At 44.1% G+C, this 14,786-nt stretch overlaps 1 protein-coding gene across 2 annotated transcripts in view; it reads right to left on the bottom strand.

Moving 5' to 3' along the window:
• LY86 (lymphocyte antigen 86) overlaps window positions 1-10,071 on the bottom strand; it is a 58,449-nt gene extending 48,378 nt beyond the window's left edge. Inside the window, exon 1 of one of the 2 annotated variants that reach the window (XM_024552274.4) lies at window positions 9,879-10,071. In XM_024552274.4, coding sequence (XP_024408042.2) covers window positions 9,879-10,005 — 127 coding nt within the window. In that variant the 5' untranslated portion in view covers window positions 10,006-10,071. The remainder of the gene's footprint in view (window positions 1-9,878) is intronic. The other variant, XM_053921834.2, reaches the window with a different exon arrangement.
• Window positions 10,072-14,786: the final 4,715 nt, after the last annotated feature.

Here is a 14,786-nt window from a genome sequence, read left to right as displayed (position 1 = left end):
TTGATCCCCCCTCCCCCCTTTGGCTGGCCAGAATGCTAAGCCATCGCAGCCCAGGACCTCACACTGGCAGCTGCTTTGTGTATTGTCTGTGCAGTAGTTTCTACAAAAACAGCTGCAGAGCTAGAGGAGAGCCTTCCCCCATTTCCACCTCTCCAAAGATCCTCCTCCAAAACGGGAGCAAAGCGTCTATCAGCATTTTGCCTGAGGATGGAAAGACTTGGGAAGACATTTCCTGTCTGTACAGAAGAGGCCTCTTAGACTCACAGACTCTTGGCTTTTTTCCCTCTTTAGGTCCCTATTCACAAGTTACTCAGCATCTCTTTTAAAAAATGCTTGGGAGAATTAACAGGGAGGAACCAGTGGCTTGGTAGCAGAAACTCACCTGCAGACTTTGTTCTCTTCTAGCTCCTTTTTACCCTCAACTTTTTCCCATTCCCATTTTTAAAAATCTGCATCTCAATGTAGATATATTTATATCATATTAATGTGTTATATATTATACACATATATAACTTTTTTGTCAACTTCCTGTCTTTACATGTGGGCCAAATGGCCTCAGTCTGCTTCAGGCAGCTCACTGTGTAATGCTGCACACCCAAGGTTTACCCTTTGGAATTTCATCTTTGTTTTTCTGACTATTTGTCTACTTTAAAAAAATTGCACTTTACTTATATCCCTATTAGTCTTGGAAAATAAACTAATAGAGAAATGCTTGCTGTGTGCAATATTTTAAAGTACTGCTAAAGGACTACTTGGCCAGTGATGTTTTCCATTACTACTGTTATTTTTCAATGTTGTTGCTATTTTGGGGTTTGTCTTATGCTCAATTTACTTCAGAATTATTAGGTTTTGAGAAAAGCATGGTTTTCTTCCTCCCTCCCTTTGTTCCCAGGGCAATTTTGAAATTTTCCTATGAACATTTTATCAACATGCCTGTTCATTCTGCTATGTAGCTAGGTCATTTACAGCTTACCCTCTATTTTGGAGGTGTTGCCAGCATTGCTTTACATTCTTAAAGTCTGATTAATTGTCCTGTTTGACTATCTTGATGGATTATCCTGGTGAACATGACCTGATTTTGACTTTTTAATTAAGGACTTTTTGGAGGTCAGGTAAAGTGCCTGCCCTGCAGCAAACTTCAGCAACACACAAAACCTATTTATGCAGATATGGACAAGGTCACTTGCCTTCAAGGAGAGGAGAGCAGGTGTTCACTACACATTCAAAGCATGTGACCAAATGCTATGGTCCCCTGACCCTAGAACCTCCCAGGTGGCTGTCTGGGCCCCCTAGGGATCACCCACAGACCTGAGCTTACTGCCAGAGACAGGGTTCTTGCTCTGCACCCCCTCACCACTCACTAATCTCTCCACAGAGGAAACTGCTGTCAGGTGTGTGGGATGTAGGGTTTCCCTGTGGAATATGCACGCCAATTGTATAGGAGGGCTCTAACTGAAAAATTGGCTGTCACTAATAAGAGAATGGTAGATATCATTTTAATTTGGTAGTTGTTATTTCCAGACACCTTTGCAACAAAAGAGAACTTGGTACGCATGGATGAAAAGTACAGATGTAAGTGCTTCTTCTCCTCTATGTCTGCTGTCGGTCCCTGAGGTGTACTGGGTAAGAATCAGACTGGCCCAGCTCGGAGAGTGTGCAGAGAGGGGCTGCTGGAGTGGGGCAGTGTGGGCAATCTTTGAATCAGAAGATAAATTTCCTTCACCTTCTCCCTTCCTCCTCTCCACTTCCTCCTCCTTCCTTGTCTAGTCCACAGAATACTTGGGTTTTTTACCTCTTCACCAAAAGACTTAGTTTTTGAGCTGTGCCTTCTCTCTGTCCCCATCTTACATTTCTAGGATCAGACGGCATGAGTTGATCACTGTTAGAATTCTATAGTCTAGTTTGAAGTCACTGGGTATGAGGTCAGACACTTGGGTTTGTGTCATGGCTCTGGTGTGTTACTTAATTAAGATAGGTAATATGTATGTGCTTCAGCTTCTCCACCTGGGAAATGGAAATAAACATCCTACGTACCTCATAGGGCTGTTAGTAAAATTTGAATGAGAATTTATAACTGGAAGGACTTTATAGATTGTAAAATGTTATGCAGACACGGGGGAGTTTAGAGCAACAGTGGTTCTCTCAAAGGTATCCTATAAATTCCTCACAATCATGGTGGGCTAGGTGTCAAGTTCACTTGACCATATAGCCCCTCTGTGGCTCGAATCATCCAGAAGACCTAGAACTTGAGCCTCTGATTTGGTGATGAGCTTGAGAGATTCCTCCCTAACCTTGACCAGGGAGAAGCAGACATTTTCTATAAGGGGCCAAATAGTTAATATATTAGGCTCTGTGGGCCACACGGTCACTACCACACTCCTCAACAATGCTGTTGTAGCATGTAGCAGCCATAGGCAATACACAAATGAGTAAGTGTGACTGTGTTCCAATAAAACTGTATTTATGGACACAAAAATTTGAATTTCATATGGTTTTCACATGCCACAAATATTATTCTTTCTTTGAAAATTTTAGTTATTTAAAAATGTAAAAACCATTTTTATCACTTGGGCCAAAGTGAGGCAGCAAGAGGGATTTGGCCTGAGGGCTTCAATTGCTGACCCCTGCCCTGCACCCAACAATTCCCAGGAGCTGCTTGAACAGCCAGGATGACTGCAAGTGTCAGAGAAATTGAAAGGGGGACAGGAAGTCATTTAGGAAGGTGTCCCAGGCCCTTTACTTTTTGTGACCCTCCTCTCTGCCTGGTTCATGTCAGAGCATGTTAAGAGCAACACTGAGGTGTACACTCAAGGCTCTTGCAGAAAATATAGCCTAGACCTCTGCTTTCCAGTCCTTGTCAAGAACCCCATCACAGCAGCAACAACAATGGCAGCACTAATGATATTTATGGATGGCTGCCTGGAGTGTGTGTAGCTCATCCCCACCTGCAGGCAGGCCCTCTGAGCACCCCAGACCTGCACGTGCTGCACTTGTGGGAGGTTCTGCTGTGGCCCACTGCAAAACTGACCCTGTGTTGCATTCTAGTAATGAGTCCTTGGTCCATACCGAGGGGCACAATGAGAAATAACAAGTGTGAGTCACTGTGGCATCTCCTATAGAGGTGCTGTCCAGGACGTCATCTCTCCAAGGAGAAATTTCTCTCACAGCTCATCCAGGTACCAGGAAAAGCTGGACATCTCCTTAAAAACTGGTTTCACCTTGTAAATAATGCCATTTCCTTCTTTGATTTGGTATAAAGAAAGCTCAGAGTCAAATATACCTCTAGTGACTGTAAAATATCTTAAAAGTCATCAGCACCAAAGGTTTACTGAGCATGGAGTACGTGCTCAGCACTTTTCACACAGTCCTTTGCACTTAATCCTCATAGTCCTGAGAGGCAGCTTAATTTATTATCCCTTTTGTATGGAAGGAGTAATTACTTCCAAAGATATCCATGTCCTCCATTGAATGTTACCTTAATTGGTAAAAGAAAGTTAGCAATTGTGATTAAACTAAGGATCTTAAGATAGTGATATTATCCCAATCACAAGTGTCCTCATAAGAAGGAGGAAGAGGGAGATTTGACACAGAAGAAAGCAATGTGATAGCTGAAGCAAGATGCTATGTCGTGGGAGAACCAAGATGGCGGCATAGGTAGACACACTGCGCCTCCTCGCACAACCAGAACTGACAGAGAATCAAACAGCAAGGGGGTCCGACACCAAGGAAATAAAAAATAAACATTCATCCAGACTGGTAGGAGGGGTGGAGATGGCACCGGGGTGGAGAGGACTCGCGTGGCTGAGGCGGGAACGAGACTGGCGGAGTGTGGGATGAACAGGGCAGGCAGTCCGAGCACTAGCAGACCCTGTGGCCCACATTTGCACACAGATAAACCAGACAAATGGCGGGGAGCGAAGTAGACCACGGAACCCAGGGCTCCAGCAAGGGGAAATAAAGCCTCAAACCTCTGATTGAAAGCGCCCGTGGGGGTTGGGGCAGCAGCAGGAGAGACTCCCAGCCTCACAGGAGAGGTCGTTGGAGAGACCCACAGGGGCCTAGGGCATGCACAGGCCCACCCACTTGGGAACCAGCACCAGAGGGGCCCAGTTTGATTGTGGGTATCAGAGTGAAAGATTGAAATCCGGAGGAGAGTGAAGCGGGCGCCATTGCTCCCTCTCGGCCCCTCCCCCATGTACAGCGTCACAGCGCAGCAACCAGCGGTACCCCGCCCAGGGGAACACCTAAGGCTCCACCCCTTTAAGTAACAGATGCGCCAAGACAAAAAAAAAAAAAAAAAGGCCCAAATGACAGAACACTTCAAAGGTCCAGAAAAAATACAACTAAGCGAGGAAGAGATAGCCAACCTATCGGATGCACAGTTCAAAACACTGGTTATCAAGATGCTCACAGAATTGGTTGAATCTGTTTGAAAAGTAGATGAAAAAAATGAAGCCTATGCTAAGAGAAACAAAGGAAAATGTACAGGGAACCAATAGTGATGCGAAGGAAACTGGGACTCAAATCAATGGTGTGGACCAGAAGGAAGAAAGAAACATCCAACCAGAAAAGAATGAAGAAACAAGAATTTGGAAAAATGAGGAGAGGCTTAGGAACCTCCAGGACATCTTGAAATGTTCCAACATCCGAATTATAGGGGTGCCGGAAGGAGAAGAGGAAGAACAAAAAATTGAAAACTTATTTGAACAAATAATGAAGGAGAACTTCCCCAGTCTGGCAAAGGAAATAGACTTCCGGGAAGTCCAGGAAGCTCAGAGAGTCCCAAAGAAGCTGGACCCAAGGAGGAACACACCAAGGCACATCATCATTACATTACCCAAGATTAAACGCAAGGACCTACATCCAAGATTACTGTATCCAGCAAAGCTATCATTTAGAATGGAAGGGAAGATAAAGTGCTTCTCAGATAAGGTCAAGTTAAAGAAGTTCATCGTCACCAAGCCCTTATTATATGAAATGTTAAAGGGAGTTACCTAAGAAAAAGAAGATCAAAAATATGAACAGTAAAAATGACAGCAAACTCACAGTTATTAACGACCACACCTAAAACAAAAACAAGAGCAAACTAGGCAAACAACTAGAACAGGAACAGAACCATAGACATGGAGATCACATGGAGGGTTGTCAATAGGGGAGTGGGAGGGGGAGAGGGGGAAAGGTACAGAGAATAAGTAGCATAGATGATAGGTGGAAAATAGACAGGGGGAGGGTAAGAATAGTGTAGGAAATGTAGAAGCCAAAGAACTTATAAGTATGACCCATGGACATGAACTATAGGGGGGGAATGTGGGAGGGAGGGGGTGGGCAGGATGGAGTGGAGTGGGGGGGAATGGGACAACTGTAATAGCATAATCAATAAATAAAAAGAAAAAAATAAAAAATAAAAAAGATGCTATGTTGTTGGTTTAGAAGATGGAAGAACAGGCTGTGAGCCAAGGAATGCAAAGCATGCAGCTGCTGAAGCTAGAAAAGACAAGGGTTGAGATTTGCCCCTAGAGTTTCCAAGACAGTGTGGCCTTGACCAAGGGAAACTGACTTTTGGACTTCTGACCTCCAGAATTCTAAAAGAATAAATGTGTGTCATTTAAGCCACCAAGTGGTAACTTGTTACAGCAGCTATAGAAAACTCATACACCCTCTTTATAATCAGGAACAGGAGACTTAGAGACTACTGCCCAAGATTTGGAATGAGATCCAGACCCAAGATCTTATCCCTTATACTGCCTCATCCATTGTGTGTGGACCACCCTGGCTTTATTATTCCCCTTGTCTTCCCTCCCCTTATCCAGCTGCTCTCACTACCAGTTAATCTTCTCATCATGAGTACTTTTGTAATCTACCTCATGTCTTGGTGTGGTAGAGGCAGCGTATAAACATCTTGGTGGACATTTGCGGCATGTGCATGAGGTGGGGTCCCTGGGCTTTTTCTAGGCCTACAAAGTGTCTTATGGTTTAAGCAGAGAAAGGCTCCTGGCTGTTTTTGTTCCCCTTTTGCTTTGTAAAGACTGTTGCTCTCTCCTTTACTGTAGCACTAACAGTCGAACAGAGCAGGACTTCTGTTTTTTCAGAAAACTTTTCTCACTTCCTGGTCAGTATTCAGAGGCCAGTGAGTGCTTATGAGGTTCTTTCTTTTCAAGGAGTTTTGTATTATTCAGAAGAGTTTGTAGCCTAAGAGTTCCCCTTTCCACTAAAACTATAAAACAAAATAAAAGGGGAAAATTAAACAATAAGCCCAGAAAACAATGGACTCTTTGTTTTGTCAGCTGACCCTCCCACATGCATGTTGGAATTCTTGAAGCCCCCAAACACCAGGGCTGGGCAGGGCATCACAACATGTAGCCTTTGCACTCTGTTATCAGTGTGAAGGCCTTGGGGTGTGGGAGAGACTGCCCCACTGGGCATTCAGAGGCTGAAAGGGGACCATCTCCATCTGGAAGGGGCATGCAACCAGTTGGGTTCTGACAGCTCAATGGCTTTAAGACGTGAAGCAGCAACCATCTCTAGAGAAGTTCCAAGAACTCTGCTTTCCTTTCTGCTGACCCCAAAGTGTACCAAATATCCCCTCTGACATTAAGGCTCTTGAAATCATACTGGGTCAGGCTCCCATCATGTCTTTCCTGAATTATTGATTCCACAAACTACAAATCCTGCCTGTAGCCCCAAACAGCTTTCAATGTAATATCTTTGCTCCTACTCATTACCTGAGGGACCTTTTCCAAAATGCACTCTCCTCGTTGCCAAAGGAATGCAGTGCAACCTTGTCTGGGTCTCCTGGTATATTATCCAGGGTGCTCCAGAGAAACATAACCGATGGACTTGCATATGTAATATATACATTACAGATGCTACATATCATAAATAATACATATATATTCTAGAAAGAAATTTATTTTGAAGTACAGGCTTCCATGGTTATGGAGGCTGGGAAGTGCCACAACCTGCTGCCTGGGAGTTGGAGACCCAGGAAAGCTGGCAGTGTAGCTCGCAGGCTGGGGAACCAGGAGTGCTGCAAGTGAGAGACAGAGCCCAGCTTGGCGGTCAGGTGCAGTTAGGTGGAGAGCGAATTCTCCCTTCTTGCACCTTTTTGTTCCATCCAGGCCTCCAAGAGATTGGAAGATACCCATCCTCATTGATAAGGGTGACCAACTTTACTCAGTCCAATGATTCCAATGCTAATCTCTCCTGGAATCACCCTCATAGACACACCCCAAAATAATATCAACCATCTCTCTGGGCATCCCTCTTCCAATCAAGTTGACTCATAAAATTAACCATCACACTGAGGCTCTGCCCACATTGCCCACATGTTCCCACCCTTCTGCAGAGCTCTGAACTCTGCCCAGTCACATCTCCCTTCTTCACACATGCCATTCCCTCCTTCCCCACCTCTCTTCCATTTGCCTTCAGACAAAACAATACACAGCAGGAGATTAAGAGCAAAAGCTATGGAGTCAAACAGGCTTAAGATCAATTTATTTTAATTGCACAAATATTTATTCAGCACCTTCTCTGTGCCTCCAGGGATGTAACTCTGCTTCTGTTACTTGTGGCCTTGGAAAGGTTACCTGGAATCTCTAAGTCTTAGTTTACACATCTGTAAAACAACACTTGGGCACTGGCTAGTGTACCTCAGTGGATTTACCACAGGCCTGAGAACCAAAGGGTTGTCAATTCGATTCCCAGTCAGGGGACATGCCTGGGTTGTGAGCCAGGTCCCCAGCAGGGGGTGTGCAAGAGGCAACCACACATTTATGTTTCTCTCCCTCTCTCTCCTTCCCTCCTCCCCTCTAAAAATAAATAAACAAAATCTTAAAAAAAGAAATCTTTCATGAACATGATGTTAGAGTTATCATTTGTATCTTTCTTTAAAAGGTTAAACTCAAGCTTGATGACCCTTCCCCAGGCAGATTTAGTCCCCAACCTCACTTGCTCCAACCACCATGAGCCCTGGTGCACAATGCATGCCTGCCTCTATCCCAGCCCTTTATACAAAGCATTTATCCCATTATTTGTTTGACCCCCCACCCACTCTTGGATGAGAACAGCATCTCCTTCACTCCTTTTTTCTGGGTGCCCAGAGCAGGACTTATGCCACGTTCACTGACTCCCTGGAGCACAGGGAGGAGTTATCCCCAGGGGAGCGAGTGCTATGCTCCTGCTCTTTCCTTGATGTGCCTGCCCATCTTGCTTCTCCTGGCAGCGACTTGAAAGGCTGTGCCAGGCTTGGCTGTAGGCTGAAGGCTGGTCAGTGAGAGGGATGAGCCATGGCAACTTTTATAGTAGGATAAATTAGGAAAACAAATCCTTAGAAGTCCCTTAATCTCAAGCCTTGCTTGTCATCCTGCACCTAAACTGATTAGATGCCAGCAGAACGCGTCCCATCCCCACAGGAAGAGAAAGAGTGATGGGATCAACAGACCAATACCCAGCCATTCATTCTCTTTTACATTAAAAAACAACAAAAAAAATTGTGTACTTTAATGTTCCATGTCCCTTCTTTTTAAAGGAGTAAGGTGAAAGTGGAGCTGTCTCAGAAAGGTCCAAACAGTCAGATCCTTAGGTGGTAGCTGTACTGACCAGCTGCCTGGTCAAGGACGACATGTCCACTACTGCCCAGCTTAGAGTAGGGCCAACTTAGATGCTTAACAAGCATCTCCTTTCCACCTCTGTCAGCCCAAACATATTTGGCCCACTGTCTATCTCCAAAGCGTATTTCACAATGTCATGTCTTTTCATGACCCTGTCCCTCTACTCTTCATTCAAGATATGATCCTGAGTCTTGGCTCATTTTTCCCCACTCAGTGCCCCTAATGGGCTGAATTGTGTCCCTCCCCTAATTCATACGTTGAAGTCCTAACCCTCTACCTTAGAATATGACTGCATTTGGACATAGGGCCTTTAAAGAAGTGATTAAGGTTAAATGAGGTTATATGAGTGGGCTGAAATCCAATATGACTTGTGTCCTTGTAAGAAGAAAGAGATACACTAGGAATGTGTGGGCATATAGGAAAGACCGTGTGAGGACATGGACAGGAGACAGCCATCTGAAAGCTAAGGGGAGAGGTCTCAGGAGAAACCAACGCTGCTGACACCTAGATCTTGGACATTTAGCCTTCAGAACTGTGAGAAAGAAATGTCTGCTGTTTCAGCCACCATGTCTGTGGTGTTCTGTAATGACAGACTAATAGAATCCCCAAAGGGTTCATTCACACATTGATTACAGCAGTTCCCTGCATTCTGTTCATTAGATTGCAATTTCTGTTGGTTTATCTGTTTGCCCCATTGGAATAACAACCAAGGTTCATTTCCTTTTGTTGTGTCTAGCACTAGAGAAAACCCCGGCATTACTAGCTGCAAGATAAGTTTTTGCCTAATGAGGAATGACGCTGCTGCAACGGAAGCTCTAGGGGTGTCATAAGAAGGGTCAGACTGTCCTCTTTAACCTAAATGATCTTTTCACTCAACTTGCAAACTAAATCAACTACTCAGGTATACAATTTGCAGGAGAGGGAATTGGAGCATCTTTTTCTAATTTTGAACAGGTAAGGTTTCATGGTTTGTAGACTCATTGCTCATTGTATTCTTTTTCAGGCTGTGTCATATTAGTGAATTGCTGTATTTAGATTATTGGCGTCTTTTTCTTGTCCTCTTTGTCACTCTATTCAGGCTCTTTTCTTCCCCCACTGCTCGCTCTCCCAAGAGCTCCAAATGGCCCCCACATATCTGCCACAAGTGAAGAAAGTGTTTGGCTATTGGTCCCCTCACTCTTTACCCACCCCAACTAAGCTCCACAGCAGCCCACATTTGTGAGACTTAATTTCCTCCCAAACACAAATGGCCATGGTGAAAGACCTTACCACAACTCTGGTAGAGTACTTCCAAGCCCCCGTCCTTGCAGGCCGTGTGTGTGGGCCAGGCTTGGATGCCACGGCCCTCAGGAGAAATCAGAGTCCAGATGAGGAAGGCAGCAGCGAGTCCCTTCATGGTGAGGGCCTGTGTGTGACCAGCAGAAAAATAACAGGCCCAGTAAAAAAGGCCTTTAGGGTGGTTCTTCCTCTCCCCTCATTAAAAGGGTGACATGTTCAGTTTCACTTCTCGTATTTTATGCTCTTGGGGAACCACTGTGAGAAGAAAAAGGCAGTTAGCAGAAGCATTTGAATATTGTTCCCCCAGGACCTTTGGTACTTGAATCAACAGGGTGAGGCTAGTCTAGGTTGGCAGTGGGTTGAATGTTGAATTTCTGCTTTCACAGGGAGAAACTAGCAAGTGACATATGACCTTATGCCTGAGGTCCCCCAGTATAGCCCTCCTAAGAGCCCCAACCCCAGGGGGAGCAGTGAACTCAGTAAAGATAAGCCACAGGCCACCACTGTGTTTTCTAGCAGCAAGCTCCTAAGTCTCTACAGGCCTCTGATGTGGCTGTGCACCGGGGACCTGCCTGGGCTGGCAGGCAGCACAGGTCATCTGTGGTCTGGAGTGAGACTTTTGACATAGTGGCAGTTTTCTCTCCTCTGGTCTCAGCTTCCCTCTCTGGATGAGGATGTCAGCAGTGACTTGTGTAGCTGCTAGCATAGTGCCTTTTCCTGGGAATAGCAAACATGGTTTTTGAAGATGAAGTGGAAGATGAAGTGAGGTGTGTTCTATGTCTGGGTCCAGCTTGGTGGGAAAGGATGGGGAGGTGGGGACCTCCCTTTTAGGAGTGGGGAGGCCCTCACTTTAATTGTTTTGGTCATTTTGGGGCCTCTTAATGCCATGTCTCACTTTTTTTCCAAAGCCAGGATTCTGTCCCCCTTTTCCACTACCATTATTGTCCTGCTTCAAGACAGGAAGGTTTCTGAACTGTGATTCCACACTCCCACCCCAAATGGACCTTAGCTGGAGAAAATCAGAGTCAGATCCAAAGCCGGCAGATTTTAGGAGCAACAGAGAACACTGTTTCCTGGGAGGAAAAGCATTACTCTGAGCACACTAGGTAAATTAACTATTTCTACCAATGGCTAAATAAGAATTAAAGTCACCTCAAAACTTTTTTTAAGTAAGTGGAATGTAATTGCCAATAAAGACAAACAAATACATTGACTTAATGGATGGATGCTTTGCATTTCTTAGGGGACATCAGGGGCTACTCACTTGGGAAAGGGGCAGGAGGACAGGTCTGGATTTTTTTTTAGGTACTCATCTGCAGATAAGTATAATGATGTTGACTTTCAAAGGTAGTTCTGAAAGTATGGCTCCTGGACAATAGTGTCAACTTCAACCAGGAGCTTGTTACAAATGCAAATTTTGGGGTTACATGCAAAAGACCAACTGAGTCAGAAAGTCTGGGGGAAGGGGAGGGGCCCAGCCAGCACTCTGTGTTTTAATAAGCTCCCTGCTGAGTCTGACACATGCTCAGGTGTAAAAATCACTGGCTTTTTTGGAACTCAAGGTGAAAGTTGAGCTCCAAAGAAGAGTGAGTTGCTCTGAGGAGACAAGGTAGCATTGCATGGTGTGTGTGAACAGAGGTCAGCAGCACTGTGAACAAGAGCTCAGGTAAGAGCCAGAAGCTAAATAGCTTAGAGTTGTGGGCCCTGGTAGAGCATTTAAGCACTGGTGGTTCAGGACAGGAACATGGATCTTTCCCCTGGGAGCTTTGGGTTCTCTAAAAGTTGTTGAGAGAGATCTGACAGTGAGTGAGGAGAGCAATCCAGGCTAAGCTATTCCACCCTGCAGAGCACGGCATGACCGACACACCAGCAGACGGGCCCAGAATTTAGAGATGTTCAAAATGGATCATTGAGAGGCTTTGGAGGTGTGGTGATGCCAGAGCCATAGTCAGCAGACTTGGGTGGGCAGCAGCATTGGCTGAAGGGCTTGTTAACACACAGACTGTGGGCTCTGCACCTATAGTTTCTGATTCAGGAGGTTTGGTGATGCTGATGCCACAAGCTCCTAGGTGATGCTGATGCCACTGGTCTGGGGCCACAGTTTGAGAATTTCTGCCCTAGATTATGGAATTTGTTCTCTTGCAAGGTGTACAATTTTTAAAATCCTCTTATTAACAAAGCATTCATTTGCTATATGATAGACAACATTTTGTAAAACATATAACACACCCAAATAGGGATTAAGGAGTAAGCCACTTTCTTGAAGGAGTTCAGCTTACTGAGAATGAAGATGTGAATAAAATCATCAGTTATGGCTCCCTTAGTTCAATCAGTCCATGATGTCTTGAGGAGTTCTTTAACTAGAAGCTTTGTAACGATAACAAATAGTTTATTGAGAATGCCCTATTCCCTAACCATAGAATAAAATTAGAATCAATGTATGATAGGTACTTAAAATATTGTCTTATACATGTAAATGATAATCAAATACATTGTCAGGCTCCAATCCTGACTTTCAACACCTTAAAGAAGTGCTGTTCAGGTCTCATTCAGATTTCTCTTCTACTTTTTTTGATAGCCCTCTTCCTCTGGGTCTCAAGCTATTCTATTTTCATAGAGTTTTGCTTCGGAATGGTGCCTATATTTTCTTGAAGGGTAAAAATGTTATTATCAGGATGGCTGTCCCCAAAAATGTTCTTAAGAAGAAAACTCATGTTTAAGGAGAGACTTTAAGAATAAAAGGTGAGATTGTGAGGACAGGAGTCCAACCACATAAGGAGGTAAGGGTGAAGCTGCTCCGCATGAGAAAGTAATATGGACTAGTTTTTGCTGCAGAGAGCAAACTGAAGAAAAGAGAAAGCAGTGGACGAAAGAAGGGTAGGGGAGCGAGGGGGTGAAAGGCCGCTGCTGGGTGGAGTGAAGTGGCCTGTCTGCAGGTAGGGCGAGCCGAAGCTCTTCTAAGGACAAATTCTAGATTGTTTGCTGTGCGGTGTGCTATGAGACAGCCTTCTCCACTTTGTCACCCACTCTTGTTCAGTGGAGACTTACACATGTAAAAATGCTCTGTGTGTGTGTGTGCGAAGTTAGAAAAGGGCAGAGTTTCATGTTTGCATCAAAGAGCCGTAGGAATCCTGCTTGCCTAGAAAGTGATTCAGTCTTGGGGTGGGCACTGCACTTCCACAGTGCATGGAAGGGGCTTTTGGCCTATTTTATCTACGTTTCATATGCCAGCTGATGGTAGATCACCCTAACTGTTGTTTAACTGTGAACACTAATGACATGGCATTCTTTGTTTGCAACAGCAAATGTGTTTTTACCATCATCTGTGTTCAACTATGGCTTCTCTCCTTTAGTGCCCCCCAATATTTATTAGGCAACAATTTCCCTTTGTGTAGCACTCTTGCTTTGCTCCTTTGCTCTGTGGCCAGTCTCTGTATGTCTGCCACGTGACAGTGGGAAGAGAGGCAGGTTTGATCTCCTCTTGCTTCCAGACTGAGTGCAACCTAAAAATAGCTCCCCTGGCATGCAGAAGTCAGGAAGCCATGCTCCTTCTTGTGTAACACCATTTAGCAGCCCCCCAGCTGACTGCGGAGGTTTTACTCTTTAATTACTTTCACACCCGCTGTTACCTGGGCTACACGAATATCTTGTAGAGTTGGTGCCAGCCTACTGAGCTTTTCAGTAAAATCATTCTACAATCTCCCAGTCTTCTGGAAGATTCACCCTGTGGAAAGAGTGAGATCCCCGTAAAACCCATTAGATTTTTGATATCATATATTATGTGTATGTATCTGATAGAAAAGTGTAGAAACAGCTTGCTTTCCACAGAAAACAGGAAATTTTTTTTATTGATTTATTTACCTGCTTTGGATTCATTCACTTATTTACTCAGCAAATATTTATTAAATATTCCAAGCTGCCAGATAGAGTTCCATGCACTAGGAGTACAGCAAAACAAAGTAGTCCCTGATCTCACAGAGCTTGCTTTCTAGTGGGAGAAGGTAATCAACAAATTTGTTTAGTACAATTATTTAGTAAAAGAAGAGACTTCACTTCTTGAAAAATTGCTTGGTTTTCACATAGGCAATTGGCCTGAGATTTCTGAAATATTTTCAGTTTACTATTGCATTTATACACTAAACTCTTTTTTAAAAATTTTGCCCCAGACTGGTGGTTTATTAGGGCTTTACAATAACTGTTTGCTCCAATACATAAACTGTAGCAAGCCTATCTGAAATACTGCCTCTTCCAATTTCCTTATTATTGCCTCATTTTGCCTTATTATTGCCTATTAACATTAATGTTTATTTACTCTGGGGACATAATATGCAAACTACTGCATTCCTAAATGTGTCTATAAAATCTACGACAAACTACAAACAGAAATGATTTTTGTTTATTTGGAGAACATGTATGCTAGGTCAAGAAAGGAGTGGGCTTTATAGATCAGTCTGATAAATGTCCCAATGATGAAAGGGCACCAAATTGCAGTATCTGATTAAGGCAGAAGAAACTGCTCTGAGATTCAGAGAGAGCAGGTCTAGTCTGAAAGGACTCGTGTACACTGTCCAAAATTTCTCTGCAGCATGGGAGAAATTAGCAACCTGTGGCTAAAACTCTCCTCAGATCCAGATATTAAGATTTCATGCTGTTAAGACTGAAGTGATTTTGATAAGCTGAAGAAAAAGCATTAGTGAGGAAACCAGAAGTGTGGCGTAGAATGGGTAGAGTTCCTTTGTGTGGTATGAAGAGGGGGCAGGGACAAATAGAAGCAGTGCAGAGGAAAGGGGCTTTGTAGTCAGAAAGGAGTGGCTGAAAATCTTGTCTCGACTGTGTGGTAGTGGCAAGACACATATCCTCTCCGACTGTAGGTTTCTTTACCTTTGAAAATGTCAATAA

The sequence above is a fragment of the Desmodus rotundus genome, chromosome 3 (genome assembly GCF_022682495.2).
Source record: "Desmodus rotundus isolate HL8 chromosome 3, HLdesRot8A.1, whole genome shotgun sequence".
Lineage (NCBI taxonomy): Eukaryota > Metazoa > Chordata > Mammalia > Chiroptera > Phyllostomidae > Desmodus > Desmodus rotundus.
The sequence above is the reverse complement of the archived record's forward strand: the minus strand, read 5'-3'. Positions and strand labels throughout refer to the sequence as shown.